Consider the following 21,561-nt stretch of genomic DNA (forward strand, 5'->3'; position numbering starts at 1 on the left):
CCGTGATGGGTCACAGGCTACTAAGCAACTGAACCAGGGCATTCTTATTACATTTAACTCTACTTTTTAATCTATCTTGTACCCTTTGGGTACAAAATGAGATAACAATTATATGCTGTGCTTCACAAAACTGCCCCATGGAATCACAAGACTTTGATGTGTAGCTTTAAAGCTGCCCAAAACACTTTGGATGGGGGAGGGGGGGRAAAAAATCACACAAAACAGTCTATTTAAGAAAATCTTGCAATTTTTATTACTTTTTAGGATCATTTCCTCATATATGTTTAAATTTTAAACCATCTATATTTTAGCCTATAGATTTCTTCCCTATAGAAAAAAAAAAAGTCAAGGAAAATCTTGGGAAAGAAAAGCTCAAGAAGTTACTGTCATTCTACACGCACTGTATTGTTATTGCTTAATTACAATAATGAAGTATGCATGGCTGGGGAAACTGAGGCTGCGAGTTTACCCTTGGTGTTTCCTTTCYATTTTTTGTACTTTCTAGTAGAAGATATGCCCCCTTGTGGAGARAGGTTCAGACCTGTAAATCATTGGTCTTCCTTTAGCAAGTGTATCAGGCAAGAGGCACAGCTTTCATGTGCCAGCTTTGTTGTTTCTGCATTTCTCTCTTTTCAGTCCCTCTTTAGATAAGTGATGCTTGGAGTACCTTGTACAGATCTCTTCTGTGGGTTGTGGGGAGGATGAAGAAAAGTAGTAAGCCGTAAAACTCCCGAAGAGACCATAATGGATGATTACCGGAATAAATGTAGTGTGGATCCAGTTCTTCCAGATATGCCAAATTTTTTAGTTTTAGCACCACTGCACCTTCATGAAACAGAGTAAAACTGCCCTAAAGAAAGCACTGCATAAAATTTTGCTCGTGACAAGGATAAGGGGACAAGACGGGAGAATTCCCTGGCTCTAAATGGGCTGAACAAAAGCATAATCTCTGCACTGAACTCACTGTCAACAGGTTCTTAACTCTTCTCTAAGCTACGGTAATACTGAAATAGTTCTGAAGATGTTTTCAGGCAGTTAAAAACATTTTTTTCCTTCTTGTGACATCCATTTAGTTGTTGCTACTTCCATATGTTATATACATGCTGTCCTTACCCATGCCTTGAATTAATTTTATTATTTATTAAGACTGGTCATTTCAAAACGCTAAAAATTTAATTGAYGTGGATCGTAAACATCCACTTACCGCCATTACCACGACATCAGATCTTCAAGTAATATAACAACTCCACCGGAGTTACGAAAGCTGAAGCTATTAAATTACATTCAGTCTGAACATAGGATAAGGAATACCAAACAATATGATATCTCATGACTATTAAACATAGTGGGATGGTGTTTTTCTTCCCTTCAATATGAAAAGCCTTCTGGTGTATGAGATGCATGCAAATTAATTGTCTCTCCAAAACAGAGAAAGGGTCAATGGAGCTATCAAATGATCTTTCATCAGAAGCACAAGACAAAAACCAAGCATATTAAAGCACTGAGWATAGTAGAGTGACAGAGGGCTATGGCACTCTGCATCACACAAACAGGGGGCAGAAAGTACACCCGAAGTGCAACATAATGAAACAGAAGGAGAGATGACAAAGAAAGAGAAGGGAGGAAATCTGTACCGACAATGCTTCTAAATGAGCTATTAGCATAAGACATGACAAACACCATGTTTTCTAGATTCATATAGCAATATTAGTATCTCCTGCATCAGGCTTTTTGCCTCCAAGTATAAAGAATCCTCTTTCAAAAATTCAGGATCCTCTCTTAGAAAACCATTCACAGGGAGAAGGAGTTATTCTATACTGTTTTGTTCCTTACACCTCAGTACACACACCAAAGTCACATTTCTTATCGCTACGGATACATCTGTCTGCTTTGTTGCTCTAGACATAAATAAACTGCAATACGAGTATGCAGTAACCTGTGTTCTGGGTGCTGATTTTCATGGCAGACTATACGGATATTCTTTCCACTTTAACTTGCGTGGAATCTTCATMCCACTTTTCTTAAAATGAGAAATTACAGAGCGTATCAAATAAAACTTAACACATGAGATAGCTGGCAAGTTTGAGATAGTAACATAATTCTGACTTAGCGATTCCTATTTCTTCTGTGTTCCACGTAACATCATTCAGCATTTGAAATACCTGAGAACTGTAAAACATTGCAATATTCATCACTGTTGCAGTTGACTAACAAAATAAAATTGATAAAGTCAGTTGTTGGAAAGGTTCTCCCCTTTGCTCTCGTGCTTAACTGTCACATAAAAAAATGTGCACAAACTACATTAGCTTTGTGTCATAAATAAATTCGGGTAAAATCTCAAGCCTTCCACTGAATCATCTCTACAAAGATGGCCCATCTTCTCAGCTAGCAGCAGCCTACATAAAGAAAAAGATTTATTACTTGGAGACAACATGATAATTCAAGGTTKATAATTCAAGGTATTATTAAACAGGGCAATTATTACTTACCTTTCTTTGGCTAAGAGAACAGACATCCCCACAAGCTTAGCAAACTCATCAGCTGTGAGAGAACCCTTTTCAGATACCTATCAAAAAACAAACACAGAAATAAACAAACYGTGGCATGAAAATAACAATGACGTTCCCCTCTTGGATACTAAATTGGCTTTTTAGTTTAATAACACAGCTATGCTTGCAAAGTGACAAATTGGTAGCAAATCTCTTGCAAAGACAACTAGTCTGTTTGCATTTTAGAAAAATTACAAATAATTATATGCAACTTCCCTCCAAAATACCTTTTAAGTGTCCTGGGAAACTTGCCAAGTATGAAAAACGGGACATAGAAACGAGTTAAATCTGTAAAAATATTATTTCTTTCCATTTTTTAAAAAAGATACCTCACGAGAAACAAATGGAAAAATTAAAATAACTCACAGTCAGCAGTATACTGTTGCAATCAGTATTTACACAGCCCAACTGTACTAAGTGATTCTGTAAACAGTGAAGCTTGACAGAGGAAATAAAAGGCAGCAGGGCAGGAGGGGTCATCAATTTAGAAATTTCAGTCATCTCAGAGGGAGGTGGAGAATTTGAGTTAGTTTAAAATATCCCACTGCCTGTAATAATTTCAAAAACCTTAGTACACCACCCTAAATTACAATATACTAGTGGGATCAGTAAAAGATACTATCATATTCAGACAACACAAAAGACAGGTTCAGTCTTCAAACTTAAAACTTTGGTCCTGTTTTCTCAATCACATTAAGTTTCCACATGCGAAAATGAAGCCTTCTTGCACAGGCTGGGCACCTGGATGCTTAGAATATTAGTTGTCAATTATAGGCTTAATACTGCATTGAAATTGTCATATAAACACATGTTTTATTACCCTAGAATTAATATTTCTTATATTTCTCCACTGGTTCAGATTCAAGCAAACTTTAAAATCCAGATGTAGTTGCCATTTCCTGCTTCCCACATAACTGTGTTGGGAGGGGTTTACTTTGAGACATTCTCAGCAATCTCTGTGTAGTAGTTTCCATTTTACAGTCTCAGATTAAATTAGCCCTAACTTAAAATTTTTATGAAGGTAAATAATTGAATTTGAATAATGCAAATCAGTTACACAATCTAACATGGCATATGGGTAATTAATTATGTTTTTCATTCCCAAATCACTGTTCTCATTAAGAGTGACTTCAGGTTCCTTTGATACCCATGTCATTTCCTGTCTTCATCAGCCATTCAAAACCACATCACTCTCCTGTCTGAAGCCCTGTGACTTCCTTTCACTTTTTCTCAAAGGTTCATGTTACTGTACATTAAACACTGAATATACGGCTGATTTTGGCCACAGTTCTGATCTCATCTAGCCCTTATGGGCTAGCCTTCCTCATTCAAAGCCTCTCCCTTATATTTTACTATGAAGTCAAAGCAGAATATTATGAAAATAAAAGAAAAGGAACATCTGTAATAAATCCACTATCTGTTGCCCTTTGTGGCTGACCTCATAGGGTATGTCAGTATTTCTACACCCCTCTTGAGGAAGGGTTTCTCCTTTCCTTTACGGAGATGAACACTCTTGCTGAAGACAACAAATTCATGAGAAAACAAAGATTACCAGAAAACAATTGAAACGACCTTTGCATTCCTTTGGAAATATGAAAAATAAGCTGCAAGGATTAACATGAACTGAAAGGTTTAAACATTTTAATTCTTACAATTTAAGATTGTATTTGCTAACAAACTCTGGTACCAACCGCGCAGAACACACTGAAAAATCTGTCTCACATATGAAGTGAAAAGGTGCCTGTGGTAGCCCTACTTTTATTCCTCGACTGTATGTCTAACTTTGGAAGGACTAAATCAGCCTTTACACAACTTTGTGAAAAACAGAAATTAACACTGCTGAAAATCACATAGGAAAATGCATCAAATAATGGGACACCAGTACTTTAAACAGTCAATAGGTAGGTAAAAACAGTAAGTTTTATCACAGTGAACAATTTGTGCTACTTTTTYTTGTGATGAATCTAGCTTAACTGTAGAGCTCTTCAGAGCAAAAAACTCAGTATGTTTCACATACAATGTCCTATTATTATATGAAATGAACCCAAACCAAACTGCCTATATTGACATTTAAGAGCTACTTTCACTACCTTCAATCATACTGTGTACAGAGTTTGAAGTCCATTTTTGTTAAATTAAGTGCCTAATACCATGCCTGAATTTTATCCTGCAGTACAAAAATCCTGGAGGAAGGCTGAAGGTAATGAAGTTTGAAAAAAAGATGGAAAAGTGATTTATTCCTTAAGAGGAAAGCAATGACTAAGACAACTGCCTGAACACCACTTTGAAAAGTGTTATTTAAGTACAATATACTACTGTTAGAAGATTTTGTGGAAAAATATGTACTTCCAAACCTCAAAAGGAAATCCTGTACCTTAAGTTGTTATACCTGATGTGTTTAGATTTCCCCATCATGGTTAGAACATTGAAGAAAATGAATGTTCACATACTGTCTCTAAAGCAGAAGCTACCATTTCCTCTTCATTGTGGGACTGGAGTTCAATCACCATCACACCACTGTCAAATATCCGAAGCCTAAAATCAAGAAAGAGATTCAAAGTAACTAAAACCTCTGTGTATGTTACCCATGAGCATATTTCTCATCTGTCCACATCTATAAATGTACTAAAAAAGAAAAAAAAAAGTGCTGTTAAGATGAACTTAAAATAAAAATATCTTTAAAATCTGAAGAGGCATATACCAGGGCATATGCCYGGGCTTAATTAAACACTTATCCCAGTCTGAAAAACAAACTACAGTAATAGTTGGGTGGAAGAAAACAGCAACTTACATTTGCCACATGTTAAGTGACCATTAGCTTGGTGTTTCATGAAGTTAACACTTTCTGCTTGTAAATATGCACAATTCCTCATTCTAAATATGGATGGCTGACTTTTAAAGGAAACCCTGTGAAACTATTTCTGTGGGCCTTAGGTATRAGATATGTGTGGACAGAAAAAAAGGGTCAAGGGGATATAACTATTTTTAGTCTTCTGCACCTTTCTTCTCAGCTCCTCTRTAATTTTTGAAAACTACTTTGGTCAGTAAGCTATTCATCTTCCTATTTCTGTTTTAGTCTTAAACTTCCACTGGAATTAGTAGAGCAGCACAGGTTATTGTAGCCATGACGGTCTAAGGGATGTAAATGAGATGGGATTTGTGTTGCAAAAAAAGGTTTTGTGCCTAAAAAACAAGCTACAAACCTTGTCTTTTGAAACTAGTGGCTGAACAGGCAAGAGCATGTTTACATGTCTGAACAGGCAAAAGGCATGTAAGTAAGTTTTTTCTTCTTTTAAAGAGCTAAGTTACAATCTTTTTAAACAACATCTGACTAAGTTTAGGTGTCCAGAGTGTGTCTACATCCGAGCTCGTCACCTCAAATACTTTCAAAATTTTATGGAGACCTAGCTGTTGTAGTYAATGATTTGGTTCACCTTAATCTAAAACAAAGGACCACATTTGGTCAGATGAAGCCTAAGGCTTCTACCTTAGATGTACACTACTACATTTTACATACCAAAAGTTCAGCAAGATGAGTCTCCCTCCTATTGTCCCTTAGTAACTGAAATAGAATGAATACTTCCTTACTTGGCAGGGATATTATGAAGAATGACTTAAATTAAAGAGTGCAAGATGCTAAGAACTAACAGTAATAGATCCATCTGAAAGTTCTCAATCAAAAGATTTCAAGCACAAATTTTAACTATCAAACTTAGAGGAAACTATAGGAAGCAAAAAGAATATTGACTTCTAAGCAGACAAAGTGAGTATAGTTACAAATTCATATTTTAGTGCAGAGTGGATGTTCTTAGATGAAATAGTTCTTGGACGACTTTGTTTCTAAAATCTACTGTATGCAATACATTAAGTCTTGCAMTGTGGCCTGGCCTGTGAATGCTGTGTTTTAAAAATGCATCAGTAATTTTCTTACCTTAGTGGTAGTTTCAGTGACTCTAACATCTTACAAGCATTTACCAAATCTTCTGGTGACAGCAACTATTAAAATAATCAAACATATTTATTCACAGTTTACTTGTGAAGTATACAGTATTATATAAAAACAAGCAGTTATTACAATTGCAGCCATAAGATGCATCAGGTTACATAATTTTCTTCATTTATTTTGTTACATCCTCCAATCTACTCTCTCGGCTGTTACACTCCTTTCTGTTCTCTTAGTATGTTTTCTGTAATATTGCTTCATGTCATGTCAACAGAGAGGATTGTTTTATTTTAGCAACAACTTTTCACCTTCTACTTCTACTCTCTTCTACTTTCTGTCCTTTTAGTTTTCTTTCTAGATAAGCATGGATTTTCTCTATTACACATGATGTTTTCTTATCTCTCTTTGTCGGCATGATAAAAGCAGCATATATTATGACAAGCTATGGAAGAATGTAAATATTATGTGGAAGAAGGAGAAGGGAAAAAGGTGGAAATTCCTGATTTTAATAAAGGACTGATTTCTTTGTGCTGTTAGACAAGGTAGAGCAAGCAATTGGTAGAGAATACTCTCATGCTTCTTTCTTTAATTAGCTTGTCAATGAAGTACATTCTGTAAAATATTTGAGAGTATCTATTTCTCACCTCTAATCCTCGTGCTCGATTTACCATACAGTAGACCTCCGTAAGTGACATGATCCCTCCTCGCTCCTGTGTAAGCACAAGACTGGTAAGAGAAACAGTATTGATCTTGTAAACACAGTATCTCACTTGCAATTGACTGATAAACAGGTAAAACACAGGAGTTAAATTATGAGCTTTAATGCAAAAATCTACCCAGACAATACCAAGTATTTCTATCATTAGAGAAAAGCTGTTAAATTATATCTTTCTCTAATCATTTTAAAATGTAAAACACTGATACTATATTGGAGGGCTGTGAATTATTTCAAGGTCAAAGTAGAGAATAAATTATAGGAGCAAGGAATTTTAATATATTAAATCTATCAATCACTTTACAGTTTTAACTTTTCAGATAAAGTCAATTTTCCATTCTGATCACTGCAGGTGGCATATAGCTTTCACCAAGCATATATGCTTTTTAGGAGACRCATAGCCTTATAAGTTTCTATAAGAAACCAAACTTTGTGGTGAAAATCTGGAGCTCTGTAATAGCTTAAGATAAAGTAAAATACAATATAATTCCACAATAGAAAGAATAATGTGTAATAACTGTTTTGTTAGTAAAATATGTAATTTTAAAGCAGTTTAAAGACTGCTCATATTTTCAAAATYAGTGTTGTTTTTCTTTTTCAAATAAAAACCAATATTCTCTGGCAAGAAATGAATACAAGGGTCTTTAAACAAGAAAAAGACTGTTAATGTTATTTACAAAAGTATCACCCATACTCTGCTAACTGGAAGTTGAAATGCCATTACCCCAAAGACAAATTTTAGTGCTTATATTTAAAAGTTCTCATTTAAAAAGAGCATATGTTTTCCTAAGAGGCAAAAAAATTTATTTCATAAAAGTTGAATATGAGGCTGCATTGCTAAGTCTGAGATTTAAAGGAAGGCACAGTACTACAGTCAAAACACATTTACATCAAAATTCAACAACATTCAGAAAATGCACAATTAAGTGTTTTACCTCTAGTGGAGTCTGCAGTATTCCAGCTAGTTGCTTTGCCAGTTGCATATGGTAATGTGTACCAGATCCATATGTTTCTCTGGTAACTGGATTAGCTATTCCCATACTCAGCAGATAGGATTTGAATCTAATAGTCTAAATAAAAAAAATAATAAGGTACATCTGCTAGTGAATGAGTCTGTTCTTTAAGTCTTTGATTTCGTTACTATAAGACATTTTTGGTTAATAAATCAAATCAGTTTACTACCAATAAAGTCATTTACTAGCAAAGCAAAACAAAGGCAAAACTAACACAATATGCTTTTGACTAGCAAACTAATGAAAACCTCAGAACTGTCATCATGCTCTACTGAAAGGCAGTAATATCTTTGYTTTTAAGAAGTGGTCAAAACGAAAGGTAACATGGTAGCCATTTTACCTAGAAGTAAAACAGAAAAACCCAACCATACCGAAGTGTTTTTTTACTAACATGAAATGTACTATAAGGATAGCTTTTTGCTTCACAGACAAACATTTCTGTCGACTTTAAAAACAAAGTTCATTTACCTCATCCTCAGTGATGTCGCCTTGTTTTTCTTTAATTTTATTAGCTATTGACTTGGATAACTCCACCATGTCCTTAGCCTACCAAGACAGACACACACACACACACATATATATATATATATAAGTCAACTTTCAGCTCAACAATGTGCTTAAAAGTGAGAAAACAAGAATAAGTCCACAAAGATACATGCCATACCTTCTCCATTAGTTTACTAAGGTCCTCAAAAGCCTGCAATGAAAAGCATTGACACTGCAGTTAAGTGTAATTACGTAATTCAGGATCACAGAGTCAGTGAACTGCCTCTGTCCACCTACCCAGGATATACATAAAAGCTCCTATGACTTTAGATTAGTATATTACAATTTAAAATTTTATAATAAAAGGCTTATACATGATTAATATTTTATACACACACCTTGAAAACAAAAACTAGACAAGCCAGAAACAGCAAAGAATGAAGGAAGATCAGACAATCGTACACTTTTCTAGTAGGTGAACGCTTTTCTAGTTAGGTTCAATGTAATTTAGAAGGTTCATATAATAGGAAAGAATTAACGAGATATTAGGACTCAGAAAACATTATTTTCACCAACTTCATTATGCTCTCCTAAAATATGAGGGAGGGTTTTCTGAGTGATGATGGTAGGTTTCCTTCAAAGATTGAACCCTCCCAGAAGCAGAGCTCTATTGTTTTCCGCCAGCAACAAGCTGACAGAAGTATGCCTCCTCAGAAGACAGTTTTCCTTTAATCACCAAATGTTACTAAGTTAGTAAGACTGCAGTTAATTTAAAAATGAACAAGGAAGAGGGTATCTGCTTTCAAATATATGCTTAACTGAGAAGATAAAGAGCCTGAAAAYGTTGGCAACATCTTTTCATTTAAGTATCTCACACCTAGAAACAGTGATGCTACCACAGCAAGCAAAAAAATCAGTTAAAATTAGAATGAAATAAGGTCTATGATATCAGATAAAAAATTTGGATGGAAAAATGATGTAAAAAGCATCCTCTGAAAAACTCTAATTGTTGGATCTAAGAAAAGCAAAACATCTGCTAAGCAAGGAAAAGAATTGGTTCATACAAAATATCAAATTTCTACTCTGATGAACTTTATAATTTTTTTCCCTCTAAAATATGTAATAATCTGGACTTCCACCATAGCGCCATGATTATATCAAGTCTGCTCAGCTTAATAAATTGCTGCAGTCTCAATTACAAAAATACTACAACCATCAACTCCCTGATGGCTCAAATAAAAAATATTTAAAAGAAAGCTGAAGGTATACTAACATTCAGAAGTTTTACAATTACATAAAAATAACCAACTAGCAGGAAAAAATAATCATTTATTTGATAAGAGAGAAAAAAAATGAACTAACAAACATATTAAAGCCATTCAAAAGCAGCTCTCATTTCTCCTGGCCTCTGCAACACAAATCCCTCTCCCCAGACTCTGAAACACATCAGGAGATGCCCAGGGGGGTGGTCAACACTTCTGAACAATCTTATTTTGAACAACTGCTGTGAGAAAAATTCCAGAGCCTTTTTAAGTAAAGCATGCCAGAGAGCAGCAYCCAGTCCTCTCCACACCCACAAATAAAAGGAGTTCAGGTAGAATATCTTCCGGCCACAGACACCTCTRGCCATCCCTGCTGATCCAATAATATTAACAGTATTGTTTGTTATGCAGGTGAACAACTTCCTAGCTGATTCTAACTAATCCCCCACTACACACATTTTAGCGTAACTTCAGCAGCAAGGCCAACTGCACCCATCTATACTTAGGCACCTGACTTAGAAACTTATTGGTCCAAGGTTCCACATGCAAAGAGGAGAAAAAGATGGAGGTACAGAGTTTCTCATCTGAATTCCATCCTAATAGTGCCCATGTTTCTCCATGGACTGGAAAAGTTCCTGCTGACTTGCCTTCTAAAGCCTGGTACCTTGGGAACATATGCAAAATTAAGTGGGACAAAGCTGGATCCAAATGGAGAAAGGAAARTATACCTCTTCATAATAATAACCTACTAGTATCAGAACAAAAGCTTCTCATTTAAAATACTTTTCTTTACTTCCCCATCTGCCAAATTTCCTAATTTACAATAGATTTCCCAATCTCTGGTGTAAATGAAAATGCTTCTACTGTACTTCTATATTATATCAACAAACAAAAGGTTTTCTATCAAGGCTTTTCCCCGCTTATTTCTAATCTCAATAACATGCATGAAAACATCATTTATCAAAAAAACCTCTTGATTTAGCTAAATAAATACCATGCTGTGTATAGCTCCTCCTCCGCCTGACTCACCAAGGGCAGGCCTGGAAACAAAGGGAAATGTGCACACACCTAACAGGAACTTCCTCAGATAAATAAAAGGCTAAAGAGCTGCATTCTTATCAGCAGTGAACAGCACACGCAGGAAGCCTTTTCCTGGAAGCCAGGGCACTATTTTTTTWAAAAAATTAAGTCATTTATAACATTTAAAGCTGGAGGAAGGCAGGATATCACTAGTTACAATTTTCCTCTGTTCATACAACACGCATAAATGGTTTTCTTTCACTCTCTAACAGAGTTGCTACGGAAAAAATAACCAGACAATACCTTTTGAAATGTATGTAAATACAATACATATGTAACTACAATACCTTTTAAACTACACATACAGAGCTTCATTCATTATATCCTTCATAAACAGAAAAAAAAAGTTTAATCCTAGCAGTAACAAACAGTATACTGCTTAAAAACCTACCATAAATTTCTTATAAATCAGAACACTGAATGCCTTTTTTTTTTTACTGTGCTACTCTCAATCAAAGCATAAAGCTTTGCCATAAGAATTAATCCACTGTAGTTAATTTATGACTACTTTTGTTTGGTATTAATCTCTTACCTAGACAGAACCAGACAGGTTTTGAGGATATCACACCAGATATACCTMAGAGACTTCTAGTGGAGAAATTAATATTTTCTGTTGTTCATATCTGGAAGTCAACTACTCTGCTGTTTCTGGGGAGAAGGACTGTCTCCATCTGGCCCAAAGATTTTGCACAGATACTTGCAACATCTTGCTGGCACATGGACTACAGATCATTTTGCTGTAATTACAAGCTTAAATCTAACATTTAAAAAATGAATATTTATCAGATGGAAACTCACTATACCACAGCTATGTGAAGACATTTAGACCAGCACATTCTTCTTAATATATATTAAATTTTCAATTTTCATTCAAAATTAGCTGCACATAGAGAGGGAAAAAAAACAAGCCTGTAATGGATTCTTTCTGCAGAAGCGTCTGTTCTGCTTCCCTGGATAGAAAGCCACCGAACTAAGATTTGTAATTCTATCAAAATTATTTTATAAACATACCACATCAGTTCCACAGAACAGTCTTCCTGAAAGGAACTGTTTAAATGAAATAACCTTACATATACTGAAAAGGCTAGTTAAAAGTACGTAACTGTAAATCATACACCCATAATAAATTCATATTCTCAACATCAACAACAAATAATCTCAGCTGCCCCTAGCAGAAAGTGTGAATGAGTGTAAATAGCTCACACAGGTGGTTGACCTTGAAACTTTAATAGTAATTACCTCGGAAATGTTTTTGTCAGTCTCTTTTCTTTTTTCCTCTAATTTCCTTTCGATCCCTACAATTCCTACAGCCCTTATTCTTCCTGCCTGCAAAAGAAAATAATGTAAGGAATCAACATAGGAAATGCTAAGTTTTCTCATCCGCCTCACTATGAAAAAGCTTTTATTAGAAAACAGAAAACTGATAGAAACTGATAGCCAAAGAACTGATATCATACATACAATATTTCATATATTTCTTGAAAGTCTTTTTTACATCAGTGTCAAACATTAAACAATAAATGTAAAGCAAGTATGAATCWCCTGTAACATATACAGATAATAATTAACATATTGAAGCTATTAATATAGTTATACTTAATAGTTTGATCTAGACTAAGCATTCCAACTCATCTCGGCTAACACCTTGCCAGTGAATGTGARTATCTACATTACAGAGCAGTGGAAATGCTTGAGTGTATCTGAACACAATCACCTGAAGAAATTCAGCCTGAAGAAACAAAGCTACAGCAACATAGTGCTATGTACAGCCTAATTTACCTTGCTGACAAGCATCAGCATGGAGGTACCTAAGTCTGTGATGGAGAACTTTTTGTCTGCTGCTGAATATGTTTTAAAAAGGCTGATACCTAAGTGGCATTGCTGCCAGCCCTCAAATACCTGCCTGCAAAGCCTGGCACTAGTGGTAGTGATTTGCTGTAACTTATGAATGAGAGCAAGAGGTAAGTCATCTTCATTAAGTGGTTCTTGACTCAAGGTATCTACTTCCTCATCAGTCAGTCAAATGCAAGTGTTTATACATACTACATTTATAAAGGATAACATATGTGATTTGACACTGAGCTAGCTTTAAAGCATCCTAGTTCATTGACAGTACTACATATGCAACAAAGATACACAGAAACACTAACCACGTATTTATCCAGAATTTATAACCTAGGAGTATGTAGACAGATTAAAGGAGGCAATCTAACATACGAAGAAGAGATTCTTCACAGTAACAATGGTCCACTTAAAATATACATTTAAAAGAGACATATACAAGTTACAAACAGCTATATGAAGGTTATATGTCATATATTTGACTCCCAGACACAGAAAAACAGAAAAGAAATCTTCAGTCTCAGATTTATCGTGCTGAATAAAATTACAGGCAAACACACACACATATATGTATAYATACACACGCGCACATACACACAACTACATAAAGAATGGAGCTTATTTTTATTTCATTCAAGTCTGAACACACCCAAGGAAGGGAGGCCACTCTGTCCTATATAAAGTGAAAACTGCAAAGGAGAGATTAATTTATGCCAGTGGAGAAATGAGCAAAGTAAAGCTGAATTCATGCATGTCCCCACAGTGCCGGTTAAAGCACACATGCCTGATGCAGCATATGGAGCGGCACAAAGTGGAAACAAGAGATTACAGATTGGCACTTAAGCTAAGCAAACTGACATGGGACATAAAAAAGAATGTCAGAAACTATGTACGTACCTGTGGGCTTTTGTTAACCTGAATGGTCTGAGCAGCAGGCACGTTCTCCCATCTCCTTTGTGTGATTTCTTCTGACAATCGTCTATAGAACTACAAACGTTAAAAAGTGACAACAGATTAATTTATTAATTTTGTAGAGTATCTTGGAGTATTTTTAATGTCTTGGTGAAAGATGAAACAAATTTTACTAAAATACAAAACGTCATAAGATCTATGCTTTCACAGCGTAACATTCACTCTTTGGAAATTAAAAATTTCCATTCTTCAAAAATACACACGTTAGAGGACAAGCCACATCAGTTACTAGTTAAGCTTGCTACTTAATACTATACTACTACTATAATGAAGTATTTTTCCGGGCATTGAAGTCTTCCAAGACATATCAAAGTTTAAAATGTCCATGTTTAGATTCTGCTCAAAGACAGGCTTTTAAAAGGTAGAAAATCTGATCAATCCAATTACTATTGATCTGTTAATTCAACAGTGTAAAGAGAACCACAGTAGACCAATCACACTTAGTTGTTTTACGCTAATACTAAAAGGTGGCATTGGTTAATTAGCTAACAATAAGTGTATCTCACTGAACAACATCTAGAAAGAAAAGTGTTCCATACTCCTCATTGTCCAAAGTTCACAGGAAAGTATTCTGAAGTAATAAACCAAAGATCTGGAGTATAACCAGTATGGTAGGTAAGCGTTTGATTCTCAGACATGAACATTAAAATTAATAAATAAAGTTATGAGTGGGCAAAACATATACAATTATTACTAGGCACAAATCCACACTTYTAATAAGCTGGAATCTGCTCAACAAAGAAGTGAAAATAAGTCTGGCCCAACACATGCATTTGTAGATATTTATACCTCATTCAAACTGAAAGTCCCAATTTTCCATAGTGAACAGATAAAGCTTTTTTTTTTTTTTTTTTACATTGCAAAAATCAAAATTCATAGTCTCTTCAAGCAAGAAACTTACATTCTGCAAATGCACTGAATTCTGCAAAAAATTTCACAGCGTGCGTTATACTTTAGAATGCTCAAAGCCTCCATGATTAGATGCAAGTAAAAAAATCAAAATTTAGAAAACACAAAAGAAACACATTTATGAGACAACAGAAAGTATGCAGTAACAAAATTAGAGCTGATAAAAATTAAGTTGCTTGATTCCTATTCAATAGAAAGTTAGGTACAAAGAGACAAATTTTATTGTTAAAACAACCAACAGATCWCACAGTCATCGTTTTGGAAAACACTGTGTTCAATTTAAAACATAAGATGTGATGTATTATCTTTAAACTATTAATATGATGCAGCCTAGTAATATTTCCTGACAGTTTTGGAATTCTATCTGTACTATTGAATTAAAGCATAAAATACTGAAGAATCACAGTTCCTGTCTTCAAAAACAATTTTTGGAAAAAGCTCCCCCTTGAAAGTAAACATGGAAATAAGGGTAACTGTCACTAGCACAGTAAGAGCAGAAAASTGTGTCCAAAGATCTGATACACTGGGTTTGCAAGACACATAACTTACCTCAATCTGACCATGTTCTTTGAAAGAAAGTTTGATGTAGGAATACTTGCTGCTTTGGAATGGACCGGGCTCTTTGTTTGAAGAAGCAGGATGAAGATGAACTACTATTTTGGCACTAAGGAAAAATAAAAGGAAAGAGAAGAAAATTTATTTTCTAATATCTAAAAAATTACTTCTACAAAGTTAATCATTTAATTAAAATATATATTAACTTCATGTAAGAATTAAAATATATTAAACATTTCTTTACATTTGTGCATAAACAACATTAAGTATTTTGCCTCAATACAAAAGCTGATCTTGCATAAAAATATGACTGTAAACTCTGAAACTGCAATYTCACAAATTTAAAACATACACATCATCAACTCTTAAGAAATAAATTTAATAAATTTTAACATTTCAAGCAATCATTTCTGAAAATGTTAGCTGAGGTACAAACCAGTTGTCAAGCAGTGCATTTGATTTGGCTTTTAACTTGCAGTAACTACTGCCAAAATATGCTATCTTTGTCACAGGAAAACAAAGGTCTCAATATTATGTTTGACCTATCCCACTTGTATATGTCAGTAGTGAACAGTGTACATGAACTTGTCCAAAATCAACATTCAAAGGTAACGTGCATGGAAATAATGGTCTAAAATGATACCTATCAGCAAAACAATCCTTGAGATTGCATTATTTTAGGACTGTAACAAACCACTATCACAGTGTAACTTCAAGTCCATCATTCTTATTTCATTTTACAGGTACTTTTTCATAGGTCTTTATTTAGTTGACTTCACCAGCACTAGTGAATTACGTGATCTCTGCTGGACACCTCCAGCATATTGCCTTATTCTACCCATCTGACTGTGGGCTGCAAGCAGATATAAACTGTTCATATTTCCCCAGTTAATTTTTTTYTCTTTTTCTGGTGAAACTTTTTTGCACCCATAACCCTCTGATTTATCTATCCAGGTGAGCTGAAACAACTGAGTTCCTTCCAGTCTTGGCTAGCATTTCCAAGCCAAAAATCAATCAGATGGTCATGGAAAGTTATATAAACCAGGATCTGGCACAGTTTCTATCCCCAACCAGTTCTGTGATATAGAAGACTATAATCAGCTTTCAAGCTTAGATCCAGCAACATCAGCATGGCATTGATGGATAATAAAACGAAAATGGCAAGCTAGAGCATGGCTTTTGGTGATTACAATATGATTTAASAAATCAAATGAAACATATTTTTTGTCATGACTCTCCCATGCATTTGATCCTTATATCTTAAGGGACAAAACCAGGCTTCTGTAGCCATCAGTCTTGGAAATCTGGATTACCTTCTGAATTTAACATACACTAATGCATAATCTTGGGTATGTCACATAATTTATATGCCTAAATTATCCAACTGAGAAAGTCAGAATGTCTATCACCTTACCTTTTTCCTATCCCAGCGGCCTGCTCTTCAATGAAGACAATCTGAGATAAAGGTAGAGCAATGCAGCATTCCTAGAAAAATTGATGCAAACGCAAGAGAAATTAAAACTATTTTCCTGAAGATTCTGTAAAATCAAATGTTTTAACTTCTTAAAAACAACTTTGATTTCTGTATGTGCTGTCAGAGGCACCCCATATAAAATACTCTGCTAATGGTAGAAATAATCTATTAGAGAGAAATTCAAACAGAAAACACAAATGTGAAGCTGAAGTTTAGATAACCAACCAAAATACTTGCATGTCAATGTGTCAGTTTTAGACYCTTCAGACTAGATTCATAAAAGATGTAGGAATTTGGTAAAGCTTTAAGACTTATGTTCAAAATCTAATCCCTAAATTTTCCACACTACTGCAGCTTATCCCTGTCAGTGCACAATGCTCATAGGTTCTTAAAATTTTGTCATTCATGGTATGTGAGGAGCTAAAAATCATACCTAAAACCTCCAGTCTTGYCAATGCTGAATATCTAATAAACTAGGCTTTTCTATGAGCAGCGATACACTAATTAGAAACTCTTAACGCCAAGGGCTTGATCCAGCAGCTGATGCATTTCAACACACACTGGATTCACTTTACACAAAACAGAACAAGGCAAGAAACAAAAATGCACCCATCTGTGAGAAACTAACCTATCCAGGGTTATTTTTTTTCCATAGGCATTTGAGACAGAAGTTGCTCCAGGGAGCAATTCAAAGCATCTAGTTAGGTGCCTGATCTTGCTTTTGTGAATACCCTCAATGTCCCCCTCCATGCAGCAGTTTGGTGATTGACGCATTCACCTATAACATGGGAAACATGGGTTACATTCCGTCTCTGAACCTATCTCTTGCATCAGCYACAAGGGTGTCCCTAACATCAGGGTATAATGTATATTGTCATGGGGTCTTCTCAAACCCTACTACCGAAATCATTCCTCTTTGCTCAGAATAATTAAAAACTTACTACATCAGAAATTAGGGAAGAATACTTGCAAGATCTCTTACTGATGAGTAAATCTCTCATTGGGAAAAAAAMGTAGGTTCCCTGCTCTAAAAACTCTAAACTGTTTAGATTCTTCTATGGCTCTAGATTTTAACTGCTATACAAAACTGTTACTGTTTGTATAATACCCACATTGTTCTGGATGCCTTAAAAACGGGCAAAACAATGCTTCTGTTAAAAAAAGAAAAAAGGGACTTTTTTAAGATAACAGAAGTTATACTGTGTATAAGTATACATATTGTACATACATTTTCAAAACAATTCATTCCTTTATAGCTCACAACCAAAACGTTAGAACTTACTGTTGGCACAGGGACTTATATTACCTTCATAATGTGAGAAGCAAGAGGAAATAATASAAGAGAGTTGAGTTAAAAATGCAATGAAAATCTGAAATCAAAGAATTTATTTTGATATGTTTCTTAATGTCCAATGCTCACATKATGTACCATTTCACGATTTGAAACGTTGTGCAGGTCTGGCTATATAACAAACTTAAAAGAACTATGTAATTTTTATTTTGAAAATCAGTATTTTCTATATCGTTCCAACTGCAGATGGTATGTAAAAAAATCAGCTATAAAACAGAACCGKCTGTTTTCATGAAAAGGTTTGTGATGCTAATCTAAGGACAGGTAGCACCCTTTACTACTAAAGTTTACTGACACAGTAGAAGACTGTCTACCAGTTTATTCCTGGTGAACTAGCTAAGGTTTCTAAGGTTGATGTTATATTACAGCTAAGCTCAGCCAACAACTCACTATCAATGTAAGAGGCCATTGTGCTTCCTGTTTCATTCCTAAGAGCTTGAGAAAAGAATCACCCTCATTTACCACACTGACAAAATTATTTGCGTACCACAGATTAAAAAAAAAAAAAAAAAAACAAACTACCCCCCCCCCCCAAAAAACCACAATAAAACACAAAAAAGGTTGGCTCTGCTGAGATAGATCTGTACCAGATCAGCACCGAGTAATTTCTGTTGATCTGCTGGCCATGTGTTCCTTCTCTTAATCAAGCCTGGAGCTTGTCAGAATCTTTGTCCAGTTGAATTAATTTGCTAACTCAAAAGAAAACTATTTTCTCTTTCTTCATGATTCTTCTCTGCTGACTTAGTAAATTCAATGATCTCGGGAGAGCAGAGGGAACCACGTGGCCTAGGAGCAGGGAGAGAAGCTGGGGAAAAGAAAGGAACAGCTTCCTTTTGGTGGGAAGAAGAGAAAGGGGATATGGATGGTTGTTAGCCTAGTTCAAACCATGATGCGTAACGTTACCCAAAGCAAGTAAAAAAAGTCTAAGTGAGAAGACTAGAAGCAGTACACAGTGCAGGACACATTCACCTCTTAGAAAGAGATTCTAATGAAGAAATAGGAGGTGATATACAGGTACAATTTAGCACAGGTAAGTTATCTCACAATGACTGGGCATAAAAAAGTTAATTTATATGTAATAGCTCRTGATCTGGACAATCAACCTTTGGCTTATTTCACAGCAACCTCACTCTGGAGACCAGCTCTTAAAATGAAGCATTTTGAAAAATTTCAACCAAAAATAGTGCTGATGTCTCTGAGAACAACTGCTAAAGATATGTTGTTTTGCCAAAAAAAGAAAAAAAATCCTGGTGACCTTATCTTTAGAAGGCTCTTAGTAGCTCCTTGCTTTGRAGCAAGGATGTGATATTCGGCAACGAATGACCTTTGGGTGTGGGAGGCACTTCAGCTATCCTTGTGAAAATCTACTCCAGTAGAGAAAAATACACATTTGAAAATTGTCATCCGCACATGCTCTGTCTAAACTTTGGCTTCCACGGATACACATTTGAAAACTGTCATCTGCAATTTCTCTGTCTAAACTTTGGCTTCCATGCCTATACTTTCTTAAAGATTGTGTCCAAAATAAGCATGATCCAACCTGTCTCTCAGGAGAGCTTTTCTCTCAACTGAAGCTTTAAGATGGTCCATATTATGTCAGTCTACATGTATGGCTTCTTATGCTTTCAATAACATYCTTACCGCATTCATAAAGTTTGGAGAAAGAAGCTACCTATTTGTGTGTTGCAGAAAAAGAAAATTTACATGATTCATTTCCATCCCTCCTCATCTCTGCCTGATCATTTTCTTAAATCAGAATTGGGTAAAATAATTTGCCTTGTACATAATTTTCTTTCCACTATGAGTCAAGAAATGGACTATGCTTGTAAGACAAAATGCATACAAATGAAAGAAAAATCTCCTCCCTATATACAGTTTTTATTGTAAGCAACCTGTTGTTTATTACAAACTTACAATTGAACAACACACAAGAGAGAAAGTGGGACTTACATGATTCTTCTGATCTCTCCAGAGGAGTCTGTGTGTGCTAAGCAGTAACACCCCACTATCAAACCTCACCTAAATGGGAAAAACAAAACAGATTAATAACAAATGTAATTGGTAAATTGTATAAATATTGATTTTGGGAGCATTACACATTACCACAACACAGCAATCAAATTCAATAAGCTAATATTTTCACAACACTCTTTTTATCAGTTAAATGAAGTTTATGAGACAATAGAGAAAACTAGTACAGATTTTTTTTACATTTAYATATATAAAAATAAATAAATATACAAACTTCCTTTTTCAACTGTATAAACTTTCCCCCAGGAAATCCTGAAGGATCCTCCCCTCCATATGCTGTGTAAGATACACAAACACTCTGAAATGTTATCTTTAAGAAGGGCTATTGGCTTTRGAACACTATTTGAGGACAAAGAAAGCAAGTTATGTAAAAAAGCAAAGCAAACCATCAGGAATGTTATGCAAAGTCTGAACTCTTATGGCCTATCAAATAGGAGTATTCTTCTACTCATTTGTTGAAAAAAAAATTTCCTTTTTTATCAGAAAACAATTGCTATTTTGAACACCTGTGTTAGTAAATCATTTCCTGCTTCTAAAATTAAGGGAAGTTTTTAGAGCTTTTTATGAGGGCATGGAACTACTCTGGTGCAGAAAAAGGAAGAGAGAGCAAGAGTTAGTCCAGCAAGAAAGAAAAGTAATAACTGAGTTAGTTCAGAAAGATGAGAACAAAGGGCAAGACACCACCACTCAGGATTAAAGTTAAAAGGTATTTTATGGCTACCAGGATGACCCAACTGTGAAATGTATGACATGCCTAGTACACGACATCAAAGAAAAAGAGGTCAGCTTGTTGTGTGGAGCAACATCACGGAGGGCTCAGCCTGGGACCAGGGAGACAGTGAGAACCCAAGCAATGGGCATCAAGTTTCATCAGAGCAACACCAACTATGCCCTGTTGGGACCTCTCCTGTCCACAGACTCTGTGACACATACTGCCCGAGGTCTTTCCTGCTCCCACAAACCCCAGATCTCCTTCCAGCAATCTTCCTACAGAGCCAAACTCTGCCAGACCCCAGAGCAAAACCTACTCCAAGCACATGCTAGACACTTGCAGGATGTTTCTCAAAGTCACCTCACATCCCTCACCCGATAACAACCAGGCCCTGACATCTCTTGTGTGATACCCCAGAGCCAGATCAAACCCCTTGTCCGATAAACTCAGACCCAAGGCCCCTCACACCTCCGCCCCACACCCCGTACCCAGATGACACCCTTCATCCCATACCCCATGGCCAGGCCCCTCACACCCCCATCCCACACCCCGTACCCAGATGACACCCTTCATCCCATACCCCATGGCCAGGCCCCTCACACCCCCATCCCACACCCCGTACCCAGATCACATCCTTCATCCCATACCCCATGGCCAGGCCCCTCAC

At 35.7% G+C, this 21,561-nt stretch overlaps 1 protein-coding gene across 1 annotated transcript; it reads right to left on the bottom strand.

The window, feature by feature from the left end:
* Nucleotides 1-229: 229 nt before the first annotated feature.
* VPS36 (vacuolar protein sorting 36 homolog) lies at nt 230-21,546 on the bottom strand. Its single transcript, XM_085324999.1, has 14 exons — nt 21,517-21,546; nt 20,102-20,170; nt 16,741-16,811; nt 15,321-15,435; nt 13,788-13,877; nt 12,288-12,374; nt 8,885-8,917; nt 8,689-8,766; nt 8,143-8,277; nt 7,137-7,202; nt 6,481-6,545; nt 5,000-5,084; nt 2,490-2,566; nt 230-2,396 (listed from the first exon to the last, which is right to left on the bottom strand). The coding sequence occupies exons 1-14, from the start codon at nt 21,544-21,546 to the stop codon at nt 2,303-2,305; spliced, it is 1,095 nt and encodes a 364-aa protein (XP_085181125.1). The 3' UTR covers nt 230-2,302.
* Between the last annotated feature and the right edge of the window lie 15 nt (nt 21,547-21,561).

The sequence above is a fragment of the Rhea americana genome, unplaced genomic scaffold, assembly GCF_003343005.1.
Source record: "Rhea americana isolate MKP2758 unplaced genomic scaffold, rheAme1 scaffold_95, whole genome shotgun sequence".
Classification (NCBI taxonomy): Eukaryota; Metazoa; Chordata; class Aves; order Rheiformes; family Rheidae; genus Rhea; species Rhea americana.